At 49.0% G+C, this 25805-nt stretch overlaps 1 protein-coding gene across 9 annotated transcripts in view; it reads right to left on the reverse strand.

Moving 5' to 3' along the window:
- Positions 1-25805, reverse strand: part of AMOTL1 (angiomotin like 1) — a 123269-nt gene that overhangs the window by 56347 nt on the left and 41117 nt on the right. For 2 of the 9 annotated variants that reach the window (XM_084782908.1, XM_084782907.1), the window contains exon 3: positions 5032-5086. The exons of 3 other annotated variants lie outside the window; for them this stretch is intronic. In XM_084782908.1, coding sequence (XP_084639034.1) covers positions 5032-5086 — 55 coding nt within the window. Of the gene's footprint in view, positions 1-5031; positions 5087-16285; positions 16477-16925; positions 17065-17205; positions 17276-25805 lie in introns of those variants that run through there. 4 more of the 9 variants (XM_084782911.1, XM_084782913.1, XM_084782914.1 and 1 more) reach the window with 4 other exon arrangements.

Genomic DNA, 25805 nt, shown 5'->3' on the forward strand with positions numbered 1-25805 from the left:
TAGAAGCCGCAAAAACCTTCCAGACACCACTACCACCCAGAAGGCCCCTGCAAGGCCTGGCTCAGACCCAGGGACCAACAACCCTGCCAGAGGAGGCAGATCAAGGGCCTCTCGTGGCTTGCTGGCTCAGCAGTGTAACTGGACAGCATGGCCCCATGGAAAGGCTTCGTAAGGACCACTTCCACACAAGGCCTCCTTGTCTAAGGCTTGACTTACAATTACCTGACCAGCCCCTCTGCTGAGGGTTTTGGAGACAGGGCCAAACTGCTGGGAGGTAGGCCAAGGTCACTGTGGGGCACCAGGTCTCTGGGGGAGGTGCTCTAGAGAGGCCCACGCAGTATCCAGTGCCCCTGCCTGGAAGAAAGGCAAGGGTCCTCACTAGACCGGTGCTGTGGAACTCTACACTGACAACCCATTTCACCAAGAGCCACAGGATTGCCCTCCCCCACACCCCTACCCCCACCCAACCACCTCCCAACACCACCACCTTTCTCTCCCTGTCCTGAGCTCAGGTGCTTCCAGCTTTCTTTGGAGGCACTAGAAACTTGCTTCCCTTCACAGTCCTAGACTGTCCCCTTTCTTTGTGACTGTCCTCCGGGCCTGCAGGTGATGCGACCTGAAAGATCTTTTCTCTCTTAACAGAAGAGATGATAAAAAGTCTCATTGTTGAAGAAATTGAAGAACTGTGGTTAAAATGAAGCCAGGTTTCTCGGCGAGGAAAGAGGCAAGGCAAGGGGCTGCAAGCAGCGCCGTAGCTCCGTTCCTGTGGTAACTGGTAGACTCTCATCACCATGCCAAGGGAGCAGGCTCAGAAGCGCCCTTGGGATTTACACTCTAGGCATCAATAAACCCTAATGTCACTTAAACACACACACACACACACACACACACACACACACACACACACACACACGTACACACACACATACGCACATGCACACGCACACACAGCCTTATTCTGGACTGTCACTTGAAGGTTTGATTTCCAAGGCTGTCTATCCGTGGGCTGCTCCTCCAGCTATGAGTAGTTGGTTTGATGCCTCACCCCCCACCACCAGCATCCTTGCATCCCACAAACAAATGCCCTTCATCTTCCTAGGACGACCTGCTTGCTTCCCACACTCCCTCCAAGTGCTTTAAGTTCTCAGTAACTTTACCTCTGTTTAGGTTTGCTTCCTCTGGAGGGCCTCGCCTCCTCTGCACACCCACCTCCATCAGCCGTCAGAGCAGCCTACACAAAGAGGCACACAAAACTCACCACTTCCCATCAGCCCAGGGCTTGCCACGGGCCTTGTTTAAGGCGGGCTGCTGCTGCCGCCTTCACTAAAAGACGATGCCTTGGAAGACAGGCTGTGTGCATCCTTGTGAATTTCTGTGAGTAGCATCCACAGCTCAGTGTCTTCTCTGACAACACGGAGAGTAAAGCAGTGTTCTCTCAAACACTCAGCACCACATAGGTTAAAGAAACGGTTCCCGGTCCCTCTCTGACCAGCCTCTGAGTGTTCCGGGTAACTCCTCGCACCCTTCAGCCCTCTAGAATGCAGGGATGCTTCCTGTCCGCTCTGCAGCTGATAGTGGTGCTCGGGGTCTGCAGGCCAGAGGCCCATTCTGCAAAGATGCCACTGACAACAAGACAGCAGGCAGGTGTCACCAAAGTGCCCAACTTCCGGGTAGTTACGTACCACCGGAAGCATTGCCCACACCTACAGACCATTTCACCACAGATCCTGTAACATCCTCTGACTTTCTTTCTTTTTTTTTTAATTTTTAAAAATTAATTTATTCATATTACATCTCAATGGTTATCCCATCCCTTGTATCCTCCCATTCCTCCCTTCCTCCCATTTTCCCCTTACTCCCCTCCCCTATGACTGTAACTGAGGGGAACCTCCTCCCCCTGTATATGCTCATAGGGTATCAAGTCTCTTCTTGGTAGCCTGCTATCCTTCTTCTGAGTGCCACCAGGTCTCCCCATCCAGGGGACATGGTCAAATATGAGGCACCAGAGTTCATGTGAAAGTCAGACCCCACTCTCCACTCAAATGTGGAGAATGTCCTGTCCATTGGTTAGATCTGGGTAGGGGTTTGAAGTTTATGGCCTGTATTGTCCTTGGCTGGTGCCACAGTTTGAGCGGTCCTCTGACTTTCTAACAGACATGTCGGACACCAGAGCCAACTCTGCCACTTCCGAAGGACGGGAGAATTTGCTGAGTGTGCTAAAGCCTGAACCTAAAGATGTGGCCTGGTTCAGGCAGGACTGGAATTTCCCTGAGGGCTGGAATATGGCACTCAAGGAGACACAGATCCGAAAACATTGGCTGAAAGGGAACTGCAAAGCCCAAGAACACAGTCAGGGAAAAAAATGTGCTGAGCTAAGTCATACCACAAGGTTCCTGAGACCAGGTGAGACTTGCAAAGAAAGCCTCCTTTCACACTTGGTACAGCACACACCTGCACACACTACATCTGTGTGCAACACACCTGTTCACAACACACACCTGCTCACATCTGTGCACAACACACCTGTTCACAACACACATCTGCTCACAATATATCTGCTCAAAACACACACCTATGAAAAGTATACCTGCTCAGAACACTCACCTGCACACAACACACAACTGTGCAGAACACACACCTGCACACAACACATTGGCTCACAATATATGCCAGTATACAAAACATCTGCTCAAAATACACACCTATGAACAACACACCTGCTCACAACATATATCTGTGCAGAACACACTTGCTCACAATACCTGTGTACAACATACTCCTGCACACAACAAACACCTATGTACAATACACCTGCATACAACACACACCTATGCAAAACACATCTGTTCACAACACATACCTGTGCACAACACACACCTGTGAACAATACACCTGCATACAACACACACCTATGCAAAACACATCTGTTCACAACACATACCTGTGCACAACACACACCTGTGAACAATACACCGGTGCATAACATATAACATGCACACAATATACACTTCCCTAAGAGGAAATGCACAGTGGGTTAGACTTTCTCACTCTCTTTGTCCTTGAAAAACATGAATAAAAACACAGGACTTAGTGTGGAGAGTAATGAATGAAGCTTTCAAGATGCTCAGTCCATAAGGCATGGTCTTCCAAACTGGCATCAAACTTGAATCCTAGCACACGGGCCAAGCCATCTACTCCAGAAAACACATGAGACAAATTCAATGATGTCTGTTTAATTTATATACTCCCTAAAAGTGAAATGTGTGATAAATAACTTTAAACTGGTCTAAACTTTGACTTAGCTGTGTTTACTTAGAAACGTCTCTGAGCTAGTATCAGTGTGAAAAAACTGCTGAACATATTCAAGAACAGAGCAACAGGAGCTGTAAATACAAAGAAATAAGTGAGCCAGTCCTTGCCCTTAAAACACCAACATTTGCTTCTAGTGAACACCACGCAGGGTCACCCAGAGCTCTGATAAAGGACAAAGCTTCAGAGGTGCAGGAGTTCCAGGCAGAGGAACTCTGCCCCATATGAAATCACAAAGATAAAGGGAACAGGGGAAACTGTTGAGGGAGATCTGTCTAGCATGGGACTCACAGAGCGTGGGACTGAGTCGGGCCACTGCTTCTCCTTATATTAACAACAGATAGTCCAGGCAGCTCGTCTGAGGGTCAGGGAACAGGGACATGACATCAGCAGACCCCACACCGAGCATCTGCAGGAGCATTGTTTTCTCAACACAGCAGAACTGGGACAATACTCCTGCAGCCTGCAACTGTGAGCTAAAACCTGCCTGCCCTAAATTGCTTTTTGTAAGGAATTTTACCACAGTAGCGAAAAGGAAACTAGGACAAACTCCCGTTTCCACTTAAAATGACAAGTCCCTGTTACTCATTTTTGAGAAAACACTGACCAAATATCAACATCAGAAAAGCCACTGTTTGTCAGTTATTCCTCCACAAAAATGTTACTTTCCAGGCTGGGGAGATGGCTTGGGGTTAAGAGCCCTGGCAGCTTTTGCAGAGGACCTGGGTTGGAGTCCCAGCACCGACATGGCAGCTCCAGAGGATCTGATGCCCTCTTCTGGCCTCTGTGGGCACTGCACACACATAGTATGCTTAACATGCATACAGACAAACATTCCTACACATAAAATAAAGTCATTTTTTAAAACGTCCCCCCTTGAAATCTGCTAATTAAATGTCCCTCATCTCAGGTGTATACATGTTGTCCTCCACTTCCGGGCAGAGGCAGCTCCTCCTGGACACAGGACACTAAATAATATTCAAGTTTGAAATTTGATTACATTAATTCATTTACACTGCTTTAACTAGAATGTTAAGTGAAATGGGCATTTGCATTTCATTTTCCATAATGTGTGCAGAATAAACTGAACACTGGCCCAGTCAAGGGCAGGACTCTAATGCCCACTAGGGTGCCTACTGTGCCACAGCAGCACTGCTTCTGCTTCTACAACCCAGTACAAATGTTAATGTACAGAAAAAAAAGCACATGTGCACAGGATTGCTGGGAAGGTGGTGTTAGGACAAATGTTAATGTGCAGAAAAAAAGCACATGTGCACAGGATTGCTGGGACGGTGGTGTTAGGACTTGGGATTCCCCCAGGGTTCCGCAGAGCACGCTTTGGAAAACACAGCTCTTTATCACATGCTTGTCTATCCTTTTCAAGGGGGACGTCTATAGGAGGTGAAACATAAGGAAAATTTTAAGATGAAAATGCTAAAAACAGATTCTAATTAGAAATAGGGTCTCTCCCAGTCCATGTAAGGGGGAAGCCTAGCACCTAGGGTGAACACTGAGGAAGGCAGCTGGGGACTGCTGAGCTCTGTCAGATGAGGAGAACCCAGTGGATTCAGGACAGCGCAGCACAAAACAGAAAGTAGCCCAGCTGCCCCTGCAGGAGGCTCAGGAGCAGCCGTGTAAGCCAACAAGGATTACTTCCCAGGGTGGAGGAGGGGCTCTTTGACACTCTAAGCTTAGGAAGTAGGAGACACACTGGTGACTCACCCCACAGGAAACCAGGACAGTCTTGGACAAAGGTAAGGGCACTAGGACAGGGTGCCTGAAGAGGAAGAAGAATGACCCGGTCACACAAAACTCCAGGATCAGAAAGATGAAGACAGAAGATAAAACAGCCAAAGGTGTGAGAGCTTTGGGCTTTGCTTTGGCAAATCTGCTTCCCCACGTCAGAGGCCTGGCCCCACACGTCATCAGCCATGACTACTACAACACCAGGCTGAAGATTTTTACCTAACAGTCAGTGCAAAGCATCACAACACTACCACTTTATGCTCTTGCAGCCACCAACTAAGACAAAGGTCATGCAGTGTTCTGGTAAAACATACTAAGTGCTCAGTAAAACGTACAACTAGTTTATGAACATAGAAAAATTTAATGGTAAAATTCAGGCTCACGACTTGATCACCAAGGAACTGGGGAGATGGCTCAGTCAGGGATCTTTCACACAAGTACGAGAACCTTTGTTAGGGTACCGGCTCCCAGGTGAAGAACCAGATGTGGTGGCACATCTGTATCCCCAGCACTGGAGAAGAGAAACAGGCAGACCCCTGGAGCTCTTGATGGACAGACTGCCTGACCCAATTAATGACCCGCCCCGACCCCAGGTCCAGTGAGAAACCCTGTGTCAAAAAATACAATGGGGAGCTAGGGACGCAAACATTACTGTCAACCCATGGTCTCTGCATGCACAGCCACACGCGCATGCATGTGCACCTGCGTGCACCCTTGCGCACACCCACATGAACTCACATACATAAAGATGATGAAATCAGTGAGGTCTGTAGGAACAGGGGGGGAAAGCAGCTCAGAGGATCAAGGCTTGCAGAGCTGCACTTATATGGGAGGTCTCAGGCAGCCAACTACCCACACTGAAGTTAGCAAACACGACCTGGCATTCTCCAGAGACTCTTCCAAGCCCCCAGAAGTCACTGACTACTGTGCTACCTAAGTCCAGAACCAAGGGGCCTGCAGAGGTATTAGAAGCCAGGCTCTAAGGGTCACAGCCCCTCACTGGTAATGACAGGGTGCTAGGTGGTGGAGCAGATCTGCCTTCTGCATAGAAGGAAAAAAAAAGTCCCATGAACTTTTGCTCTATCTTTTTTCTGTTCACCTGGGATCTATGGAGCTAAAAGTCGAGGTCAAATCCCTTCCCTGCATCTCCTGAGGAGGTGGCTCAGTACCTTTCACTGACAAGGTCGGGGGGAGGGGAAATAAGTGTGTAAAACTGAAAATGAGCATTCTAGAATCATGGCATTTGTAGCAATTTTCAGCGGCCCCAAACAGTGAGCTTCGTAATGGTCTAGCCAAGATGAGAATCAAGATGGAAAAAATGGCTCTTACTTTGGGCTGGGGAGACAGCTCAGTTCATTTTCTAGTATCTTTCTGTCAGAATGTAACTTCCAGGGGTTGCAGAGACCATTTCCTTGATGAAACACTTGTCATGCAAACATGAGGGTCCCCAGCAGCCAGACACAGGCCAGGCGCAATGGCACACACGTCTGCTGCCAGTGCTGGAGATGCATCAGGAAGACCCCTGGGGCTCCTGGGCAGGGAGTCTAGCCTAGCCCTCATCTGATAGCTCCAGGTTCAGTGAGAGAACTAGCCTCAAAATACAGGTAGAGAAAACTGGGTGATACAGCTCAGTGGCAGAACACTTGGCCGGCATGCATGAGGTCCTATGTTCAATCCCCAATAGCAGAAATATAAAAACAAATAACTAATAATGTGGAGAATGATTATGGGTGGCATATGAGAGTTGACTTTTGACCCCCACATGCCTACACATGCCCACAAAAAATATAAACATGAAAATGATTTTTAAAAAAATATAAGTTCCATGAGGGCATATGGCTGGTACTTATCCAGAATCTGGTGCAGGGAGACCTTAAATAACAAAAAGATAAACTTTTTCTATGGTACATGTTCTTGTTTATTCCTGTTGCTGTGATAAAAAAAAAATATCCCTATAACATACATCCTGGTGGAGGAAGGGATTTATTGGCTTACAGTTCTAAGACCACAGTCCGTAACTGCAGGGACGTCACAGTGGTCTCTCCACATCTACAGTCAAGAGCTCAGTAAAAGAAAACGCACTGGTGCTGCCTGCTGGCTGCTCAGCTAGCTTTCTTTACTCTTACACAGAGCAGCACCCAGACTAGGGGATGTGGCCACCCACAGTGGGCTGAGTCAGTTAACAATTAAGACAGTCTCCCACAGGCAACCTGATGCAGTTGATTCCAGGTTGTGCTAAGTTGATAGTCACAGTGATCATCTCAGTGCCCTCACCAAGCTGTCCACTTGAGTCTCCACCTCACACACAGGGTGGTAACAGTCCATTTCACGGTCAGCAGATTTGGTCAGAGTAAATGCTTCTTGGATTAGTTACTCTAGCATTGCTGTGACAAAACACTTGGCCAAAAACAAACAAACAAACAAAGTATTTACTCGAGCTTACAATTCAGTGGTGTGGTTTCCATCCTGGTGGGAGTAGCTGGTGGCAGAAACACTGAGGAAGTGGTAACAATGTGTCCATAGTCAGGAAGCGAGGAGTGAACAGGAAGTGGGTCTGGGCTATGACACCTCAAGGCCCACCTCCAGCAACTCGCTCCCTCTAGTGAGGTTCCACCTCCCAAATGTTCCTGGCCCTTTCAAATCATTTACATCATCCGGGGAACCACATGTTCCAATACCTCTGGGGACATGTCACATTCAAACATCTGTATCAGTTTTGCTTAATTTGTCTACATCACCTCAGTAATGCTCAGTGGATACCCTTCCTCCATAAAAGAAAGTAGAAATACTCCAAGTAAATTCCAGGAACATATTTGTAACTATTGCCTTAAAATAAAAACTGGCCCAGTCAGTAAAGTGCTTTTCACACAGCATAAGGACAGAGTTCACACCCCCACCATCCACATGAAAAGTCTGACCCAGAGAGCTGCCCTGTAATCCCAAGTCAGATAGATGTGCAGCTCCTTGGCCAGCCACCCCAGCCACCCCAGCCACCCCAGCCACCCCAGCCACCCCAGCCACCCCAGCCACCACAGCCACCCCAGCCACTCCACAGCCACCCCAGCCACCCCAGCCACTCCACAGCCACCCCAGCCACCCCAGCCACTCCACAGCCACCCCAGCCACCCCAGCCACTCCACAGCCACCCCAGCCACTCCACAGCCACCCCAGCCACCCCAGCCACTCCACAGCCACCCCAGCCACCCCAGCCACCCCAGCCACCCCAGCCACTCCACAGCCACCCCAGCCACCCCAGCCACCCCAGCCACCCCAGCCACTCCACAGCCACCCCAGCCACTCCACAGCCACCCCAGCCACCCCAGCCACTCCACAGCCACCCCAGCCACTCCACAGCCACCCCAGCCACGCCAGCCACCACAGCCAGAGACAGCCAGGGACGAGATGGGGGGCACTGGATGGAGACACAACAGTACCCGCTGGCATCCACATCCTCTCGAGTGTGTGTGTACACACAAGCAGGCCATCCACATTCTCATGAGTGGATGTGCACATACACGCAGGCCACCTCAATATTACGAGACCTGTCCCCTTTATTTAAATCCCCGCTAAACTAATAAAATGATCTTAGTCACTGAGTAAATGTCACCGGAATATAAATGTGTGTATTTATTTCATTTTTTCCCTCCAATCTCCTGGAATTTACCTTGGAGAAAATGTAAGAAAGTTCACATTTTGGAAAGTCTCATTTTTAAAAAAAAATAAAACTGAGAACTAAGAAAATATGTATTTCAGAGTAGACCATTTAGACCTAGTCCTACTTTCCTGCTCCATATACGTCCCAGGGTCACATGTAAATCTACTTATGTAATTCTGAAACAGCAGCAGCCCTGGACTGCGCACCCTTAACGTTCCAGTGCCCATAATTCCTCATAGTTCTAAAAAGTACATTCCTAATATGTCTGTCTTTAAATCTTTCAGTTTTCCCCTACATCTCCAAAATGAGCAATGAAAAAAATGTCAGAGATACTCAAGGTGTGTGTGTGTGTGTGTGTGTGTGTTGGGGGGGCATTCCCAGGGAAACTAACCTTATCAGAGAAGCCCTCATTCCACAAGCCTCCCAGATAAGAGGAGGTGGCTAACAAGAGTGGTCCCAGCCACAGCCCTTCAGGAAGTGAGAGGCTTTGCCTGCATCTCTGCACCCATGCCTGAGCCACAGTGAGCAAGGCTGCCCTAACTGCACAACAGCCGCCGCCGCCGAGCAGGAGACGCCTCCTTCCTTGCTGGCTCCTGGAAGACAAGGAGCCACCGACCATCCTTGTCTTGCTTGAGATGATGGAAAAAAAGAGGGAAGAAACAGAGAAAGGAAACCCAGCTCAGAAGGCCTGGGAGGCGACAGCGGAAGCCTGCCATGTGATGCTTGTGGCAAACAAGGGCTGGGGAGAGTGGTGGTCAGCGAAGGAAGAGAGAGGATGTAAGTGTACCTCATTCCAGAGGCCATCCGCAAAGACCTGGGCATGCGGGGTTGGTCACAAGAGGAACTGAACACTTTCAGAGGACATAACAGTTAGGATGACACATCGTGGGAGCGAGGAGAGCAAGGGAAAGCAGGCTAGCCCCCAACTCTGAGGCTAGCCCCCAACTCTGGTTGACAAAAGCTGACCAAGGTGGAGTGGCCAACCTGGCTTGGATGACCTTGTCCAGAAGGGCCCCTCTGCGCCAATTCTCCCTGGGGCCTCTGTTTATCCCTCTCTAGAAGCAGCCCCTAGGAGAATCCTGTAGGCCGAACATCCCTACAAACCAAAGGTACACTTTGATGAGAGCCTGGAGCTATACACTGGCATGTCCCAGTATGCTGACCCGCCTACCAAATGAAGAGGGAAATGGCCTGGAAAGGCTTCCACAGATAGAGCACCCAAGGGGGGTGGGGGGGCGGTGTGGGAAGGGGTGGGGAGGTTCTCACCATCTGGCTGCAGCTGACTTCCAAGGGAACAACAGCTCGGCCTCTCCTTCATGAGTGTGCTCCCGGCTCACCGGGTTAGCGGGCCCTGGACACAAAGTACTGTAACCGTGGAAATAATTACTCCAGCCTGATTTGTGGCCAGCAGAGCCCAAGGCATGGACTTTCCGCTTCTTATTGACTTGAGGTGGCTTCTGGTGACTATGAATGTCGGAGGTGTGTTACAAGCACAACGCCCTGGGCCCTTAGGTGACCTGAAGGGACAGAGCAAGTCCCGAGGACGGCCCAGCACCCTATGTTGTAACAAGCCCTCCACTGGACACTGCTGCTCACCCTCCTCAGGGTGGGAATCACTGTCTTTTTTTTTTCTCGGAGTGGGTGAGGGCGGAGAGGGGGATACATGGTCACCGAGGAAAAGGAAGTAGGAGGTTCAGATCCTATCCTGGCTGACTCCAGCCTTGGGGCAGCGGCCACACATCCTGCCACCTGCTGAGGTCAGCACGGAAATGAGAGCATTTCTCTATTCCCTCATCATTTTTAAAAAGGAAAAGGACTGTTCTACAGACAGAGCTAGATTGTGAACACAGCGTCCTACCTTCCAATATCTATTGATTGTATGTGACGCTTGAGGCAGTACCCCAAGCCAAAGAAGGGGGAGTTTGTCTAAGAATACATATGAGAACACACTTAATGTTATAAAGCTGATGTGCTCTCCTGTTTTGTAAAAAAAATTTTTTTACTACATTTATATAGTTTGGTAGGGGCAGCACACGCAGTCGCATCCGTATGGGGGTCAGAGGACAACTTTCAGGAGCTCATTCCCTGCTCCCACTCAATGGGTCTCCAGGATCGAACTCGGATCTTTAGGCTTGGTGGTAGCTCCTTTACCCGGTTAGCCACCCCATCAGCACTTTCTGCTGTTTAAATAATAATGGTAGCATGTGTTTAGCACAGGCCTGCATCGTGTCCGGATCTGTGCTGAGTATGACCTACATCTAACGTCAGTTTTCCTACAAGCACTCTGGGACACAAGAGCTGTCTTCAAGCCCACTTTACTTTTGAGGCTTCCGCAGGAAAAGAAGGTTCTTATTAAACAGTCTCCTCTTGTTCTAAAACTAACTCAGTCATCTTTCTCACAGTCTGTGTGTTACTGAGTTAGAAGCACTGCGCTTTGCTACCCGTGTTTTAAACCATCGTTTCAAAAAGTCCTCAACTAGCCGACTGTGGTAGCCAGTAATCCTAGGACTTGGGAAACCAATGCATAAGAGGTTGCTGTGAGTCGGAGACAACACTTCTATCTTCACATATGGGAGGTTCAGGTCATGAAACCAGAAAGGGACCACAAGGTGGGGTGAGGTAAGGGAAGAAAGGTTGTAATGGAGTGTTGTTGGAGCTTTTCTGGGGACTGGATGCAAGGCATGAGTGAGGGAGAGGAGAGCCAACAAAACAAAGTGTGCGAAAGCCGCAAAAAAAAAAATCACATTTTCACGCTAATCTATTTATTTTTAAATGGGGTTCAGTGGGGAGTGCATGCTGCCAAGCTTCGATCCCCAGAACCGACATAGTAAACCGAGGGAAGCAACGCCTACATGCTGTCCTCTGACCTGCACACATGCATACACAATGAATTAATAAATTTTTAATGTAAAAATGAATATGTAAACACTACGAGTCACAATTTACTATTTAAATGTAAAATATAAACATTCAGAAGCAAGAACAGGTCGTTTGTGGGACATGGGCCTAGGCAGGACATCCTTAGGAGGGACAAACACCAAAAGCACTGTGCATAAAGAAAAAGAAGTCAGTTAATCAGGCTTTACCAAAATTACAGACATAGTTCTACAAAAACGGTTCCAGGAAGAGAATGAGAGGACAAAACCACACTGTGGGAAGAAGATGTAGGCCACAGACGTGCGCACTACAGAGAACCCTCAGAGCCCAGTGGCAAAATAAACAATCCAGTTGGGAAAGAGGCAGAACACAGTAAAGTAGCAGCCCTTCCCCACAGAGGACACGCAGACTGCACACAAGCAGAGAGGATGCGCGAGACTGTGGGCATTGGGAAAATACAAGCCAAACCACAAAATAAGCTTATAGCACCTATTAAAACACCTACTGGGACAGCTCAAAATCAGTGACATCAGATGGTCAGGATGCAGAAAAGCCAGGTGTTTACACTGCAGAGGGACATCTAAAATGAAACAGCTACTAGAAACGTTTAGTTATTACTTTACAAATGGCACAGTTACCATATAATCTAGCCTAATGGGTACTTATCTGAAATAGTGGAAAAAAAATAATGTCCACACAAAACCCTGCTTGTGAGCACCCACAGAAACTGTATCAGCAATAAGCAAATACTGAAAGTAACCCAGGTGACCTTTGACAGGCAAGTGGCCAGACCAGACCTCGGAGTACTACTCAGGCAATAAAAATGAACAACCGTCAATACAAGCAAAACTTTTGATAGCTCTCATGGAAACCATACAGAATAAAGGGGTGATCTCAAAGGTTCCATACTTTAAGAATTTGTTCACAAACTAAGAGTGGTGGCTCACACCTTTAATCCTAGCACTCAGGAGGCAGAGGCAGGCGGATCTCTGTGAGTTCGAGGCCTGCCTGGTTTACAAAGAGTCCAGGACAGCCAGGGCTATACAGAGAAACCCTGTCTCGAAAAACAAAACAAAATAAACAAACAAACAAAACCCCAACAACCACAAGCAAAAAAGAATTTGTTCACATAAAGTATAATTATGTGAGAATTACTATGGTTCAGGGGCAATGGGTGTAAGGAGTAAGTGGATGCCACCATATTCAAGGAACAGGAAGAGCCTCAAGATGCACAATGGCTCTGTATCTTGACATGGAACTGGACTCTCAGTGCATGGAAGGTGCACACACACTATTTGGATGTGTACTAACTGAAGACCCCTGCATTGGCTCTGAGGACTGCACCCGCATCAGCTCAGTTCTATGAGGGTTGCCATGGCGATGTGATGGTCACCAGAGGAGAACTGCCACCTCAGACCTCTCCACTCCACCACTATTCTTGCAGCATCCTCTGAAGCTACGATCATTTGAAGTGGAAAGTGAAGACTGGGTGAACTATGACCGTTAAAAGATAAAGAACAGAAACAGGGGCACAAAGCTGGGTGCTGGCCAGTGAGGCCCCTAACACACAGTCAAACATGCTCAACAGCATAAGATTTTAAAAGCTGTGGCTCAGAGGTTAGGACCACTTGGCTGTTCTTCAGAGGTCCTGAGTTCAATTCCCAGCAACCATATGGTAGCTCATAATCATCTATAATGATATCTGGTGCCCTCTTCTGGCATTCAGGAGTACATGCAGGCAAAAAACACTGTATACTACATAAATTAATTTTTTAAAAATCTTTAAAAAAGAAAGCTGTTCCCAGAGACTCAACAGGGTCACATTCCTAACTCTCACTCCTTACTTCCTCCTACACAGAAAGGAGAAAAACCAAAACCCAGAAATCCAGATGCTGAGATACTGAGCTCCCTGAGGAGGCTGGGAGTTCTCCCCAGAGCTTGGGGTTCCTGTACTCTACAGCTGATTTCATAAGGTTCATCCTGGGCCCCAGCACAAGCTTCAGAAGCACCAACATCTTCCTTCCAGGAAAAGCAGCACAATGACCCACACACAGCTGCCAGGTGTACAGAACCACTCCTCCAAGACAAAGCATAGTAAAACCAACAGGTCTCCAAAAGACACTGTAGGCAAACAAACATTAAAAAAAAAAAAAAAAAAAAAAAAACCTCAATAACCTCAGACAACAACTTCCAGCAAACTTTGTAATCAAATACACCCTCTGACCTGACCTCCCTAACCTCTTGCTTTTCAAGGATTCTGTCGCCTACTGAATTGTGGGTGATAAGAACCCTCCAATGTTAACCAAAGCATTCAGACTACTACAGGACGTCCTGGCCTCAGCTTCTATATGCACAGGCGCGCGCACAGAACCCAGACAGGAAGGAATGTTACTTGAGAAAACTTGGGTAAATGTTAGAAATGTTAACAGCTCTTACAAAGCTCAGCTTCTTGGTCTGAAAAACCAAAATTTTACCCTGTGCCTAGAGCTTCCCTTGATTTGTGTCTCTCGGGGTGTTTTTAAAAAGTCCTGTGTGTGTGCTGTAGAGCTTTATCATCTACATAACACTTTCACAAACACCCCCAGAAGACACACACCTAGAGGATGCACTCAGGCAGCCCTGTTCTCACAGCAGAGCCCCGCCCTGCATCGATTAACTCAGCCTCCATCCTGGAGGGCAGAAAACACAGTGCTATCCAGCGAAGCTCCAAACCAGCTGCCTGGAAGCAGGCTCTCATCAGCAGAAGACCCTCCCCGAAAAATCACTCACATCCATGTACTGCTGCTGACGAAAGATGCAGTTTTAAACGCTTCATTCTATATAGGGTTTTCAGTCTGCGGGAACCCTCCAGCCCACATCTTCTGAACAGAGCCTGAAACACCTAGAACAAGAGTGCGTTTTTTCAAAAGGGTAGGAGAAAGGGAGCTGCAGGGACAGCAGCTTGTCACTTCCAGATGGACAAAGGTTTTCCTCATCAGGAAAAAATGTGGCGTGCAAGACAAAACAAAAACCAGCGCACCTAAAACCTAAACATCACCTACTCACACACACACCAAGAACCCCACCAAACAAGAGGGCTCTAGAACCTCCTATGTCCGGCTCCCTACATGATCCTCCCCAAACACACCCACACCAGAAACCCCACCACATAGGAGGTCTCTAGAACCTTCTATTCTATACCCTGCTCTTTTTCTTTATGTTCATATCTATGCCTTCTGGTCCTTTCCTTCCACACAGTTCAACTTAAGTACTGTTCCCTCATTATTTTCCTAAGAAGCCATCTTCGAGAGAAGGCATGTGATGCTCAGAGCCTGCTCGTCTAGAAAGATCTTGAATCGGACAACTTGAATCCCAGAGATCCCTAAAGACTGAACCACGCCACCTGGGTCCTGTGTGGTAGGCAGTCGGGGAGAATCCTTGCCAGTCTGGCAGGCTCCACAGCCTGGTTTTGGAAGCAGGAAGTCACGAGCGTCCCATACCTCAAGCCCTGCCTTTTCTCTCCCTGAAAGAGAGTCTTTTGGAATTTGTAGCTGTTCAATATTCTCGCTTTCTGGTTGTGTGCACCTCTGGCGAACAAGGTGACACTGTTTTGAGCCCAGATCTTGGAGGTGTCACACCCTCCACCACCGCCTGGAACTTTCAATCCCACCAAACTTGTATTAGTCTTAAGAGGAGAAAAATAGAACCAGAGGCAAGAAGCTAAGGGACCAAAGGAAGGACCAAAATCCATCCAAAATGCAAGCATGAAGGCCCTTGAGATCAAGATCTGTCTCCTAAAGCCGATGTCCAGATAAGCCACACAATCCCGGCTTAAAAACATTTGCGATTTAGACAATACACCCACGACAACGGCAGAAAGACAAACATTTTCCAGATAAAGAAGAAGACGAATGGGAATTGGGGGACAGACCTAGGATTCGGGGCCTGGGGACCCACGCAGGGGACTTGGAAAGGGCGGTGAGACCTCATCCCCAAGCCTTGCTACTTAGAGCTAGTACCAGCGGGTCCCCTGGGCTGTCAATGCCCCTCATGGGCCGACCTGACACTCTCCCGCCTGCCACAAATGTCACGTTCCAAGAAAGTTCAACTAGCTCTCCCGTTGGAAAGTTTACGTTTCTTCCCGGAAACCAGATTCCTTTCAAAGCAGTGCCAACAGGCCAAGGAAAGCCGGATCCAACCCCCATCCCCCGATTTGTACAAGAAACTTGCTTGGAGAGAACAAAGAAGGAGCAGGGGCGGAGGGGGCCGGAGCTTGCTGGCCGGGGCGCATCCTGGGGTCCAGGCTGGGCGCCCCCTTAGCCTTTGTCTGTGCCAGAGTGGCTACACCCGCCAGTCTTCCTGCCCCTCCGGCCACTGGGACCTGGCAGCAACGCCGGGAAAGGCCAGTCCCATGTCGGGGGCCCACTCACATACCCGAGTCCCCGGCCTCCCGTGGGAATCCGCCCCGTGGGTACTGGACACTCGGAGGGTGGCACTGAACCGGATCCTGCTTTTTGTCTTGTTCAGCCTTCTGGATCCTTCATGGGACACTCGGGAGGCCCCGGCGCCGATCTAGTTGCCCAAGTCTCCACATCTGGAGCGGAGCTGATGTCAGTCTGGACTCGGGAGGAGCCCGGGAGACCCCTCGGCTCAGTTAAGGGAAGTCCTCCCAGAAGACCCCCACCACCACCACCTCCACAGCCGACTTTAGCTGGTTACCTCTCAGCACAGGCTCGCAAGGTCCCCGGCGCGACTTTACCCTCCGCATGGGGCGATCATGGGGCGATCCTAGCTTGGGGAACGCGGCGGCAGGGGAATGGCGGCTGGGGCGGAGCGGCGAGGGGTCCCCCTGCGCTCGGGAAGCAGAGAGATACCCAGTTCCCCCTCCAGTCCCACCCACCCCACCCCGCTGCCGGGTCCCCGAGCGCCCCGCGCTCCCGGCCGCCCGCGCCCTACCGGGAGGGTCGCTACTCCGGTCCCTGTAACCCTACACTCCACCCCGCCCCGGCCCTGGCCGCCGGGCCCTAGAGCCCGTCCTCAGCTTCCCGTCGCCCCTCCCGGGACCTCAGAAACTGATGGGGCTCAAGCTGACGTGTCTCCCTGAGACCAAGGAGGCAGACAGGATCCCTTGTTTTGTCCCCTGCCGCGTTTGAATTCCTGTCACAATCACCATTTCTGTCTGAATGCCTTAGAATCCTTCCCTGAGTTTTTGCCTCCTGGCTAGGTTCGGTTTAGGACCAACTTTTCAACATGGAATTTCCAGGTGAAAGAGGACACTGGAAAGTCACATTTTTCTCAGCGTTCCCCAGACCCTAGTACTTCGTAGGGGGATGAGGATAGGAAGGGCCGAGGAACCGACCTTACTTACAGCCTTAACCGTTCAATGGATTCCTAGGATCAGTACATCCTGTGGCCACAACCCCCAGGCCCTCTATCTGCTCAAGCAGAAGCCAAGAATTTTAAGCGTTAGTTAGGACGGTGTTTCTGACTCTGCCCCGCCTCTGAAAAGAGGCTCTTTCTCAAGCGACACTTCTTGCCTACCCTGTACTAGATTACTCTCTCTGCCTTTTGAAGCCATGCTCTGGGACCTTTCTGGTCTTCTGAGAGGAGAGGCCAGTGGCTGCAGCCAAAGCCCTTACTTGGAAGGCTCGGGCTTATCAGGACTTCTGTCTGATCTCCTCTCTCCCTTCTCATGAGGCCATCAGGCGCTTGTGTCTGGTTTGTGCCAACTCCTTAACTCAGCAGCTTACAGTTCGACCCTCAAGCGCCTCCTTCAGATTCCCTGACGGCCCCCTGACTTGGTGGTAACCACTGTTCCTCAGACAGAGGGCCCAAGTGTAACTCCTGAAGTGACTTCTCAAGCAAGGGCTTCATTTAAAGTCATCTGCCTTTGTAGGGCACAGAAAAGGGCAGGGCAGTAGGTTCTCCCTTGTTAAAAGTCTGGACAGAAGAGAGGAGGCCGGCTTTGGGAAGGAAAGGGGGAGGGGCGGAGCTCGGATAAGCAGGAAAAGGAGGCACTGGGCAAGAGGCAGCAGAGCCCAGAGGGAGTTGGCAAGCTTCCGGTGCTTGGAGAGAAAGTCTAAATGGGGGAAAGAGCCTTACTACAAAGGAAGAGACAACACGAGTAAGTGAACGAAGTCACCAAAGTGTAGGCCTGGGAAGAACTGAAGAAGCTGTGTGCCACACCTTTCACTTGGCTGGTAGGGAAACTCCTGCCTGGCTGTGGGATGGCTTGTCTAATGTCACAGAGCAAGTTCAGTATCGAAGGCAAGGGTGGAACCCACGGTGCTTCCTACCACACAGCGCCAATGGCCAATGCTGAGGCTGGCTCCGGAGCTGCGCCTGCCCTATTACAGTCAGTGAGGGGACAACAGCTTCCCTGACTCATCTAGGACTTGGCAAACGGTACAGCCAGGAGAAGAGGTTAACAACTAGAGATGGAGGCCAGAGAGGTTCACATTCCATTCCTCCCGGGTTCTGCTAGGAGGGAGCAAAATTAACCAGTCACAAGCAGCAGCTCTAGAGTACAAACAAGTGTGGGCTGCATCATAACTCAGCTGTTTGGTTTCCCTAAAGACAAGTCACCTAAGGTCTCTAAACCTCAGCATCCTCCTAAGCAAAGGGGTCAAGCCATCACTAAGTCACGCAAAGAAGTGTAGAATGCTCTAGTTAGCCTTAATTGTCTGCTTGACACAGCCCAATGGCATCTGAGAAAGGAGTCTCAACTCAGGATTGCCCAGATCAGACTGGCCTATGGGCTTGTATGTGAGGGACTGCCTTGACTGTTGCTATAAGAAGGCTCTCAGCTTGCTGTGGGCAGCGCCATTCCCTAGGCAAGGAGCCCCGTCTGTATTATAAGCTTAGCCAACCACCCTACATGGTTACAGCTGTACTTCTTTGACTGTGAAGTGACTTCCTTGGTCAGAGGCAAATGCTGTTTGGAACAGCAAGTAGATCTGCCTTCCAGTTCCTGCTTAAGCTTGTCCCCTGATGTCCCTCGGCGGGCTGTCCCCTGTAAGGTAAGACAGACCCTTCCTCCTCTGTGCTGCTTTTGCTCGTGGTATTTGTCACAGCAACAGAAAGGAAACTGAGGCATGTGAATTCAGGAACTTTATGTTACAAACATAAAGCAGAACACAAGTTAAGGCTATATTTGCAGACATTCCAGTCCGCCCGTAAGGCAGGGACAATCTGGGACAGTTGTGGAATCACTGAGGTGTGAGTCTGGAGTGAGGGAGGGATATCCTATCTCTCGTGATATCAAGTAAGAAACATGACAAAACTTTGAAGTGAGGTTTTTCTCTTTTCACTGAGATGGCTATCCTTGTAGGGCAGGGGGACCAAGCGGAGGGACAAAGGCTTAGCAGGTGTAGAGCTCTAGGCACAGGAAAGGGCCCTTCTGGGAAGAATGTGCCATGAACAGGGATGAAAGACTGCTTGAGGAGATGTTAAGTACCTTGCTGTCTTCTGGGGGAAGTGTTGGGGACAGGGGTCTACAGCAAGAGAAAGATGGACCCATCGACACCCACCGGTTCACACGGAAAGAAAGCATGCTTCCAAACGAAACAAGACGAGGAAAAGGCTAGAGACGTAAAAGGGGATGGGCAGACCAAAGCCGGTGCTGCAGATCTCTAGGACACAGCTTGCAGCCTTGAGATTTTTATGAGCTCATCAGGGGAGTCTCAGCTGCCCTCCTTGGATTGACCGATGCCAAGTAGCCAAATACATGGCAGCCCAAGCAGAAGGCCCAGCTGAGGGTCCGACGTCCTTGACCCTGTGTCTTCACCCTCTCAACTGCTAATGATGAGTGCCCTACATGAAATGCTTCTCAATCTGTTGTCAGAAACCATGGATGGGCTGGAAGAAAAGGTTCCAGTTCCAACAAGGCTTTCTCTGTAATATTTCAATGAGCGTTTAGTGGCAGATCCCCCCCGCAATGCTTCAGTCCAACAGAAATAAGATACAAGAACAGCAGCAGCCAGTTCGTGGTGGTACATGCCAGTAACTCCAACTCTAGAGTGGCAAAAGCCAGAGGATCATAGCAAGGTCTAGGCTCACATAGAGGACACCAGGCCAACCACGGTGATACTTTTTAAAAAAATTTTATTATGTATACAGTGCTCTGCCTGCATGTACACCTGCACTCCAGAAGAGGGCACCAGATCACATCATAGATGGTCGTGAGCCACCACATGGTTGCTGGGAATTGAACTCATGACCTTTGGAAGAGTAGACAGTGCTCTTAACCTCTGAGCCATCTCTCCAGCCTCAAATACTTTGTCTTAGCTAACAAGCAAAGTAGTCATTTGTACTATGCTTCTGGGGGCGGGTGTCTATATACTCACACTGAATGTAAACATCCACTCTAAAATGACTCAAACTTTCACTTGCTAATTGCTAAGGGAAGATGACTGCCGGGCCCAGTGGAGTGGAGTGCCTTCTGTGGCCAAACAGGATGGACGTTGGATATTGCCAATAGGATACCTAGGGTACCAACAGGGGTGGCAGAGTGAGTTAGTTACTGGGTCATCTACATAGAGAATTACTTCAGCCTTAGGGTAAGACCTGAGCACGAGCCTAAGTTCTTCCAGACTGGGAGAGTAACATGGAGATAGCACAGCAACACCTGCATCTTAGGAACTCAACAGAGTTTCAAAATACCAAGGACTTTCAATACGTTATTATTTCATTCAAATATCTCCATCCATACACACAAGCAGCTCCCATCTGAATATACTCTAAGTCCTTATTGGCTTGTGCCTTGCTCAATGGACACCAAGTGGCCAAATAAGAAGGTGTACGCTTGCTAGGAAAGAGAAAGATGACAACAAAAGGAAGAATCCACAGACTTGACCATAAGAGGAATCTCTAGGATGGTCCCTGCAGCCTGTTAAGACCATCAGGCAGCCTTGATTAAAATGACTTGTTTTGCTTCTAGAAGGACCGTTTGGATTCCACAGTACTTTCCAAAGTGTAATGTTTGAACTGCGGCCTGTACGAATCTGAATTCCCCATCTCCAAATCCCGAACATCTCAGCATAGATAGATGCTGGCAGTCCAATGGGCCTCTCAGGTGCTAACGGGCAGTGGGGCTCTCAAAATTATTTCGGAAGCGCCGGCTACACCAGAACTGGTGTAAAGGATGGGCTGACAAACAGGAGTCAAATGCAAGGTGTTGGTGAGGCTGAGTGGACATGCACAAAGGACTCCAAGGGACCGAGGTCTAACAAGGGGATTTGTGTGACTGCTGTTGTTTTTGACGGGGTAGCTCTGGATATCCTGGTGCTTACTATGCAGCCCAGGCTAACCTTGAACTCGTGGTAATACTGCCAGAGGCTCTCAAGTGTTAGGCTCACTGGCATGCCCCATCACACCTGACTGAGAAGAGGCTATTCCAAAGTCAGGGACACGAGAAAGGGAAGCACATGCCAGCATCCTCCTCGGCATCTTCCTACACGAACATTGGTCCTGATAAACGCATATCCAGCAGCATCCTCCTCTTTGCGATTTCATTTTCTGTAGTGTGTTTACCTAGTCAACTGCAGCCCAAACCTATTATTACATGGCAAATTCTAGAAATAAAGTTTTCATAAGCTTTGTGAGTACATAATTAAAGGAAGAAAATATTTATTTTAGCTCACCCCCATTGCTGGTTGCAGGAATGTGAGGCTGCTTAGTCACATCTGGGCAGACCAGGAAGTAGAGAAAAGGGGGGGAGGGGTCCAGCTTTCACCTAGTTTACTCGTTTCCTTTCTTATTTAGTGAGAATTCTAGTCCATGGGATGGTGCCACCCACGTTCAAGGCAGGTCTTCCACCCTCACATCCTCCCAGGAAAGCCCTGGCAAACACAGGCAAAGGCTTCATTGACACCCTGTGTATTTTTTTAATCCATCAGAGATGGCCATGTAAACTATCACAATAGGAGGCCAGCACCCACAGACAGGCTTGGCGCGTACCTTCTTTGGACAAGGACACTACCTTATACAATCACAAGCGCCACAAACAAAAGATGTTTTTATTTCTCCCCCCCCCCAAAGCTTTTCATTCACTCTTCAGTTTTGTAAAGATAATAGTTTGTCTCCCCCCCCACCCCCAGCCAGTTTCCAAATATAAAATCACATCCTTGAGTGAGTCTTGCATCACGCATGCGTCCTCTGGAGAGCCAAGCATATGCTTTGCCCCACCTCGTGACGTGTGAATAGCATCATGATTCAGGGGCCAATGTCTACAGGGTGCTGGCTGCTTGAGAGGGGCTGAAGAGGCAAGAGAAAGTCCCTTGCTTGTGCCAGATTCATTACTGTGGAAGAATGAAAAGCAGAAAAATGGAAAGGAGGTCAGGGAGGAAAAGTGGACAGACACCTAGGGTGAGATAGCTCTGGAAACTGTGCCCAAGGATGAGGAAGCTGCTCCTAAGAAAACTGTTACATAATGGAGTCTGTCCTAGTTTGCTTTCTACCGCTGCAGTGAACACCATAAAAACACGCTCACAGGCCCATCTGAGGGAGACAGTTTCTTAACTGAGGGTCTCACCACCCAGATGACAGAAGCCTGTGCCAAGTTGACAGAAAACCAACCAGCACAGAATCCATCAGCCGGAAATCTGCTCCATCTGAAATTCACTGAGGGACTCTGAGATGGACAAAAGGCCAGGCTCTGTGCTACCCCCACTGACGCCACAGGGAGCAAGGCTCACTGACTAAGTTGTGGGTCTGAGGCCTGTTTATCTGGATGCTTTAGGTTTCACACCCTCGGTGACAGACTACTCTCTTGCCTCATCCCTTTCTCTTAGGGGTGTTATTACCCAATATGCTTTAAGCACATAATTGGAGCCATTAAAATGTGAGAGACAGAGGAGATAAGATCAGGGCCAGAGCAAGTGAATCTACACCAGAAAGTAATGGCAAAGAGGGAAGGGTGTTTCGTTCTGGAAAATGACTACAAACAAGCCAATGTTCCGTTCCCAGCACCCACATAGTGGCTCACAACCACCCGTAACTCCAGCTCCAGGGGACCCACCCTCTTCTGGCCTCTGCAGGCACTGCACACCCATGATGACATACACACATGCAGGCAGTCACACACACATAAAGTAAAAATTTTTTAAAGAAAGAAATCCAAAAAAAGATCTCTAGACATTGCTAACTGTACCTTAGAGCTCTAAGCTGCCCTGGGTTGAGAATTACTTAGTCAGTTAGTTAATTGACATGGCTCAACAGAAAGAGGCCCCTGGGCTTCTTTCCATATTGCTCCTTTCTGGATGGAAAGCAACCTCAGTTGTGTTTGCCTTACAATTGCATCTCACGTGAAGAAGGCAGCAGCTGCTTTCATCTTTCCACGAGAAACAAGCTTATTGTTTTATTCCTAGTGGCGGCACACATTTTTGTATGCTGAAAGTGCACCGAGTTTCTAAAAACATTCCACCACTGTTTAAAAGCAAGATTTGAAGCTTTCATGGCTAAACACACCTGTAATCCCTGGACTGAGGATGACAGGGCCATCTGATCATAAAGAGAGAGACAACTGACACCACAGTGTTCATTCTGGGGGGCTTTCAAGGGATTAGGCTCAGCTTGGGTGTATCATTCTGCAAACCTATCTTTTTAACCCAGAGCCAGAAAAATAAAAAAGTAGAACAGGCCTCACCTCCCCTTTTAGAATGGAAACAACAAACCAGCAGTTTTTAATACATTAAAAGCCAGGGCAGGGAAGTAGGGAAAGCCCCACGGTGACTAATGGTCCCAACCACCAGGAATTGTTCAATTTAGAAGGGGAGGTTTATTTTTACCACATAAACTCTAGAGGAGATGTTAAAGTTGACGTAATAAATGTTAAAGTTGACATGAGAAATCAGTAAGTATTTGTGTCTGCAATCAAGCTAGTGTCATTCTAACAGCAATGGCTTTAGGACCCATGAGATAGAAAGAGATGAATAATTCGGCACAGATGGGGAAGTTGAGTCCCCGAACAGAGCCATCAACAGAATGCACAAGGAAGTCTGGACACACAGCCAGGCCAGTGCACACACTCAGCTGAAGTAGAAGCCAAGGAAGATTCTTGGCCCTCTATGGGCGGGGAAGTGCCCTGTAAACTTGAGCAGTCTGGGAGCAATCTGTAAGGCTTGAAAAGCACAGTGCTGTGCCTGTCCCAGTTTTTGACTCGGTGGGTCTGGACAAGGCCTCAGATTTGCATTTCTGACAATTCCCGGTGGTGCTGAGGTTGGTTTTAGGTAAACAAACAAACAAACAAATGTAGTGTCCTTTTATGTTCTAACTTGGCCAAATCCCTACTCATCTTGGCTATGTCCTGAAAACCTTGCAAAGGGTGTTGGCAACCTATTCATGGGTCACATCTCTGTTCATATAAATAAATGAAGAGACATCATGGAAGCGGAAGCAGCGATTAACTGTCAACCACGAGGACCTGAGGACGGTAAGCCAGTGGACACGTTGGACAGGAATGAGTCCATCACTAGCAAGCATGTGATTGGCTCTGCCCACGGAGCCCAGCTGCGTCAGGATGTGAGGGCATTTAGAGAGGTGCACAATGGGGTCACTATGTAACTCCCATGCTGATCCGCATTTGTAGGAGGAAAAGGATTCAGCCCTATGGATCCCCCACCCCCACCCCACCCCCAGGACTCTGAACTCAGCCCTTGGACTATGGTAAGAGAGCTCGAAGGGTGGGTGCACTAGGTGCTCTAGGGCAGACCTGATGCTTTTCACGCCCTCAGCCTGAGATCGTTGTACCACTCACATCTCAAGGAGGGTCTCACCTACAGTGCCCGTTTAGCATCTCTGGCAGCCCTGTGACTGAGTCTGAGTCCTCTTCCCTGGAGTCCTGAGAGCCCTTTGCACTCCCTGACATCTGAGAGCAAGCACAGTCACCGAGGAAGCGCAATCTATAAACTATGCATTTTGCACCATCGCCTTGATGAACCCCTCCCAGCAGCACCACGAAGCTGACAGTCACGCGTTTCAGAATAGAGGGATTCAAGAATCATCGGCCGGTGGCCCCCGTGGCTGCACATGTACAGACACACACCTGGACTGCCTGGCAAGGCCTGTCATTCATTGGTCAGACCTCTCTACTGCACGTTACCACGGGCAACACTCTAGGTAGGTATAACACAATTTTAAGTATTTAGGGTCTAACCCTAACACAGAAATACCATTTCTGCTCCTATTCCATGAGGGCTGGAGGCCTTTTCCTTCCGCCACATGTGACTTATGACTTACATGGGTGTGGTGGCTTTGTTTTTCATGTTTTCTTTCCATTACTCTTCTTTCAGTGTCACGAGATGAACAGAATAGAGCAAGAGAAACAACATAGACCTCAAAGAAGGAAGCGATGAGGGAGTGATGGGAAGGGAAGGAGGAGGGGAGGAGAGAAGAGGAAGAGGAAGAAGAAGAGGAGGAGGAGGAAGGAGAAGAGGAGGAGGGAGGAGAAGGGGGAGGAGGAGGGGGAGGAGGAGGAAGAAAAGCATGGTGGCACAGGCCTGTAATCTCAGCACTCAGGCAGAGGCAGAGGAATCCCTAAGTTCAAGTGACCTGTCTGGTCTACATAGCAAGTTCTAGGACAGCCAAAGTTACACAGTAAGACCTTGCCTCACACCTTTAATCCCAGGACTCGGGAGGCAGAGGCAGGCAGATCTCTGTGAGTTCAAGGCCAGACTGGTCTACAAGGTGAATCCACGACAGAGAGCCCTGTCCCTAAAAAACCAAAAAAATACAAAATAAAATGTAAGAAAATCAACCAACCAATGTATTTAATTTAATTTTAAGAGCAGTGGAGTGAGAAGATGAGATGGTGTTTATGAATGCGAGCCGTGCCATCCATCGGTGAGCTCGTTTATTCAACCTCACTGTGCTGGGGCGCTCGCTCCATGATTCTGAGCACTTGCTGCACTTGAGAATCTAAGTTAGGTTCCCAGCACCCACATTGATGTAAGCTGACCGGACAATAGTAAACATTTCTCATTTCCGGGTGGTCAGCAAACAGTAAGCCAGGCACAGTCGTACACACCTGTAGTCTCAGCCCACGGGAGGTAGACACAGGAGGGTCAAGACCACTCTTAACTACACAGACATTTGAGGCTAGACTATCTTTTCTCAAGCAGCAGTTCTCAGCAGCAGACCACATGGACGCCTCCCCAATCCCCAAACCAAACCAAACCTCCTCCCTCCTTCACCCCATGGCTATGGCAGCCCCGGTTGTCCTCCCAGACTCCTTCCTCTGTTG

The sequence above is a fragment of the Acomys minous genome, assembly GCF_964271855.1.
Source record: "Acomys minous genome assembly, chromosome: 5".
NCBI lineage: Eukaryota > Metazoa > Chordata > Mammalia > Rodentia > Muridae > Acomys > Acomys minous.